The 5,212-nt window shown below is 48.8% G+C and overlaps 1 protein-coding gene across 1 annotated transcript in view; it reads left to right on the top strand.

The window, feature by feature from the left end:
- The window catches only part of MED26 (mediator complex subunit 26), a 3,333-nt gene extending 1,895 nt beyond the window's left edge, over positions 1–1,438 (top strand). Inside the window, 1 exon segment of the mRNA XM_009082919.1 lies at positions 1–1,438. This exon segment is cut by the window's left edge and continues 29 nt beyond it. Coding sequence (XP_009081167.1) covers positions 1–1,438 — 1,438 coding nt within the window.
- The last annotated feature ends 3,774 nt before the right edge of the window (positions 1,439–5,212 follow it).

The following is a 5,212-nucleotide window of genomic DNA, read 5'->3' as shown; positions in this document are numbered from 1 at the left end:
CAGGAATGATATCCAGAAACTCAACTCTCCCAAAACAGAGAAACTGGGAAATCGGAAAAGGAAAGGTGATCACAGGGATGGGCATCAGGGCCCTCCTCCCCCTAAAGTCTCCAAAGCTAGTCATGAAGTATTACAAAACTCTTCTCCCCCTCCAACGAATGGGATTGGAGGTAGTCCTGAAAATTTTCCTAGTCCTGTAGATGTAAATCTACTCGGAGGGGCCGAAAGCAGCAGGACAGAACTCAGTGAAAACGATAAACACAATAAGATCCCAGTAAACGCTGTCAAACCTCACACCAGTTCTCCAGGACTCGTAAAACCTTCAAGCACTTCCTCGTTGCTAAAGACTGCAGTGCTCCAGCAGCATGATAAATCAGAAGAAGCCACGGGCCCTCACCAGCCCAAGAGCCCACGTTGTTCCTCCTTTAGCCCCAGGAATGTTAGGCATGAGACTTTCTCTCGGCAGCATACCACGTACTCACCAAAGGATTCGATGCCTAGTCCATCTCAGAGGTCTCAGTTCTTAGACACTGCACAGGTGCCATCGCCACCACCATCCCTGATGCAACCATCCACACCTCCAATGCCAGCCAAGAGACTGGAGTTCCCCGCGCCGTCGCTCGCCGAGGTGCCGCAGCACTGGTAGGTCCCTCCCGACAGCCAGCACAGGCACACGGCTGGGACCCTTCAGCACACAGCTCCCAGCTGCAGAGCCAGCAGCCAGCCTGGGGAATCCCTCCCCACACACATGGGCTTCCCCCAGGACACTTCCAAAATGGACAGCGACGACGCTGCATCAGGGTCTGATAGCAAAAAGAAGAAAAGGTACCGACCTAGAGACTATACAGTCAACTTGGATGGGCACGTGACAGAAGGGGGTGTGAAACCTGTGAGGTTAAAAGAGAGAAAACTCACTTTTGATCCCATGACAGGACAGATAAAACCTTTAACACAGAAAGATCCTTTGCAGGTAGAAATCCCTGCACTTACTGAACAGCACAGGACAGAAACGGAAAAGCAGGAGCAAAAACCCAACCTGCAAAGCCCTTTTGAACAAACGAACTGGAAAGAGTTGTCCAGAAATGAAATCATTCAGTCCTATTTAAACAGACAGAGTAGCGTGCTGTCCTCATCAGGAGTACAGACTCCAGGAGCTCACTACTTCATGTCTGAGTATTTAAAGCAGGAGGAAAGCACTAGAAAAGAGGCTAGAAAGACTCACGTTCTAGCTCCTAACAGCAAACCTACAGACTTGCCCGGGGTGACCCGCGAGGTCACGAGCGATGACCTCGACAGGATACACCAACACAACTGGGCAGGCGTGAACGGTTGTTACGACACACAGGGTAACTGGTATGATTGGACACAGTGCATATCCTTAGATCCACACGGGGATGATGGGAGACTCAACATCCTGCCTTATGTCTGCCTAGACTGAGAGCAGTTTTGCTAAGGAAATGCTTTTACACCTGCAGTTAGCAAAACTGGCAGACACGATGCCACTTACAGCTGGAGAGAAGCTCCTGTCCTGACAGCCAGGCCCCACGAGCAGGGGGGGAGGAGGGAGCTGGGCCTTTCCAGCTCCTTCCTTGCAATTCTCCTTTTGTTGAGATGCTGCTACCAGTTTACTAACAATTGCAAAGGAAGGCATACGAAGGTTGAGCAGTTGAGTTCAAAACTCTCTAGCGAGCCAGCTCTAAAAAAAGTGTTAGTCCCCAAGAAGTGAAGAGGATTTCCAGCACTTTCTGAATGCAGGAATCTTACCACAGGCAGGTACAGAGAGAAAATTCTGAAAGTTCACCTTAACAAAATATGCATCTATTTATTTGACTTGATTTGGTTGGGTTTTTTTTTTTTTTTTCCTTTTTATTTTTATTTGGCAGTGAGATATTATCGGAGAGACAATGTGCAAAAACTGTAGTTTGATTTCTATCACATCTCTGGACATGATTGTGTTGTTTTCAAGTCATGTGGTACGGAGATTGGGTTTTAAACAGCAGGTGTTGCACTGCAGGCTGGACCCCCCAGCTTCAGCTCAACATTCCATAGGCATCCACATATTTTAGTTTGGTTTCAGTTTAAATCCAGTCTCTGAGAAATGCTGCAAAAAAAAAAAAAATAAATAAGAAAAACAACAAAAAAAAATACAAACTAGATGTTTAATGATATTTTTGACCCCGCCACCACCAGCCAAATATTTTTTCCTCCTTTTCCCTTCCTGCAAAACTTCTAGGTAAAACAAAAAAAAACACAAAAAAAAAAGGCAAAAAAAAAAAAAAAAAGAAGAAAAATCACCTTTTCTAGAATCTAAATGTAATGAGGGTGCTACAAGTTTGTAACTGTACTGTGAGAGGGAAAAAGGAAGCCTGTTTGTATGCTGGAAATATACTTGTTACCATTCCTTTAGATATTGTTTGCCTTATGGATATCCATCATAAACGCAATTTGCAAAAACAAAGAGCCTTAGTGAATGTACAGTAACTAGACTTCTGTGTTCCTGGGATGCAGAAGGGAGCAACTTTGCTATTTGGTCCTTTAAGTGGACACATTGTGATATAAATGTGGAAATAAAAAAAATTTGCACAAACCAGTTTGTCAATTATTTATACTTGGTTTTTTTTTTTCCTCTCCCCTCCTCCCCCCAAAGTTTGCTCAGCCCAGCTAAGGATCCTCTGGGACACTGGGAACCTGCCTGGAGTGTTGAGTGTGGTGAAGCCAAATTCCATGGACACTGCTGTTAGGGATGTTTGGGATGTCTTCCAAGTACTTTGGTGGTGTTCACTCACACAGGTTGGATTGTTTTCACTCTGGAGATTGATAACCCAAATGCTGTTGATGTACCTCAAGGCCTGAAGAGATCAGAGTTCCTGTTTGTCCCAGTGACAGTTTGTTCTGCCTCTTGTGCTCTCTGCAGAGCCTGGGGGGACAGCAAAGGGTTGTTACCAACTGTGATGGCTTTAACATTTGGGACTAGGTGTTTTCTGCAGCCCCCAGAGCTGAGCTTGTGCCCAGGGGAGGGGAAACCACCCCAAAAAACATCCCCAGGTTTAGTGCTCTTCACCCTGTTCACCTGTTAGTGCTGAACTTGGCAAGAGTTCTCCTGCCTTGGAGAGCAGAGCCAAGCTCCTCCCTGATGTTAAAAGGAAGGTGCTCCTCACCAGGTGTACAGTGAGTTGGTTCATCCCCTGAGATACAACTGATGAGGTTTGGTTTCTTTTTTAAGCCATTCTTATTCTTGTTCAACCTACTGCTCTTGTGATCTGACTGGAACTGAAATGTGTGGCTGTCTCAGAAAGCTCCATTGATATCTATTTGCTTCCATCTCTGGAACTTGAGGTCTGAGAGTTGAAACCAGGAAAAGTGGTTACCAAAAAATGCTTCCAAGTATATTTTCAGTTTACTTCCCTTTGTCCTTGTGCAGTTGCTGAGGTCGAGCAGTGTCTCAAAGCTGGGGAAGGTCCTGTGGGTTTGATGGCAGAGGGCTGAGCTCTTGATCTTTGGAAATGCTTGGGGTTGTTTGTGTCAAAAATACTGTGCATCTTACCCCTCTTCTCTCCTCTCCCTCCCTGAATGGTCTGGTGCAGGAACAGGGTCTGTGCTCTTTCAGGCCTTGAAATTTAGGGCAAATTTCAGGAAATGGCAAACTATTACATCACACTTGATAATCTCCATGTTTTTCTCACTGCTTCCATTTCTGATGCAATCAGTGGCCCGTGTGGACCACGCTGGGTGAGGTGGTGCCCCCTCCAGCTCTCCTGGCATCAAACTGCCTGTGCTGATCCTCCCGTGCTTGAGGGAGCCTCAGGAACCAGGCCCAGCCCTTTCCCTCGTGCTCCAGAACTGCTGGAGAAATTCCCTCCCAATGAAGCTTTAAATCTTGTTCCATGCCAAGTTTGTTGCTGCTGCTGTAAGGGTCAACTCACTTGGGTGTCATCCAGGGTGAGATGAGACTTGACAATCTTTATTTCAGCATGTCAGTATAACCAGTTCTGTGAGCTCCAACAAATGTGAATACGTTTACAAGGTGATATTTTTTTGTCAATTTTGTAATCAAGTTCAAATGAAGTTTACCATGTGCATACCTGCTGTGGACTCTCATTTGTGCATGACTCAGTTTCTCTGCTGCTTTCTCCTACCACTTGCAAAATTTCTTCCTTCCAATCCAAAAACCTGAGGTCGATACTCTGCTGTTTGTCAGTGGGTGATGTGAAATGGCTCATCAGCAAATCTTCTGGGAGTTGCTGTTACCTGCAGTGCATGTTTTCACAGGTGTGTTAGTGCTGCAGAAATGTCTCGTGGCAGTGCATGGGTGAAGCAGGAGCTGGATCCCCTCCTGCCTGCCAGGTCCTCACCCATCCGACGTGTTCCTCGGTGCCAAAGGTCAGGAGTGACTGTCTCGGTGCCTCCGAGTGACCTTTGCCCAGTCCCTGCCCTGTTGTTTCCCCGAGGCTGTCCCTGTGCTGCCACAAAGGCTTGGCTGGCACTGAGAACCCCATCAGAGAGGAGATTTGGATGCACATTTTTGTCCCTCTTGGGTTATTATATCCCCTGGGTGCGCTCTGAGCTGGAGCATTTCGGGCTGCAGCATTCCTGGATTGGAGCACTGTGGGATGAAGCACCCTGGGATGGAGCATCCCCAGTGGGAGCATCCCGGGATGGAGCATCCCCAGTGGGAGCATCCTGGGATAGAGCATCCCCGGTGGGAGCACCTTGGGTTGCAGCATCCCAGTGGAGCATCTCGGGCTGGAGCATCACCCCCTGCTCCAACCAGGGATGCTCCAGCCCGGGCTGGAGTATCCCAGGTTGGAGCACCCCAGGCTGAAGCACTGCGTGTTGGAGCACCCTGGGCTGCAGCATCCCGGGCTGGAGCACCCGGTGGGAGCATCCCCAGTTGGATCACCCCGGGATGGAGCATCCCTAGTGGGAGCACCCCGGGTTGGAGCATCCCCAGTGGGAGCATCCTGAGCTGCAACATTCCCAGTGGGAGCACCCTGGGATGGAGCATCCCGGACTAGAGCATCCCCGGTTGAAGCACCCCGGGATGGAGCATCCCACCCTGGAGCATCCCCGGTGGGAGCATCCCATGCTGAAGCACCCCGGGATGATGGAGCATCCCGACCTGGAGCATCCCTGGTGGGAGCATCCCATGCTGGAGCACCCCGAGATGATCCATCCCGGGATGGAGCACCCCAGGTTGGAGCATCCCCGGTGG

Source organism: Acanthisitta chloris, unplaced genomic scaffold (genome assembly GCF_000695815.1).
Source record: "Acanthisitta chloris isolate BGI_N310 unplaced genomic scaffold, ASM69581v1 scaffold9009, whole genome shotgun sequence".
In the NCBI taxonomy this organism is placed as follows: domain Eukaryota; kingdom Metazoa; phylum Chordata; class Aves; order Passeriformes; family Acanthisittidae; genus Acanthisitta; species Acanthisitta chloris.
Note: the sequence above shows the minus strand (reverse complement) of the source record. Positions and strands in the feature narration are given on the sequence as shown.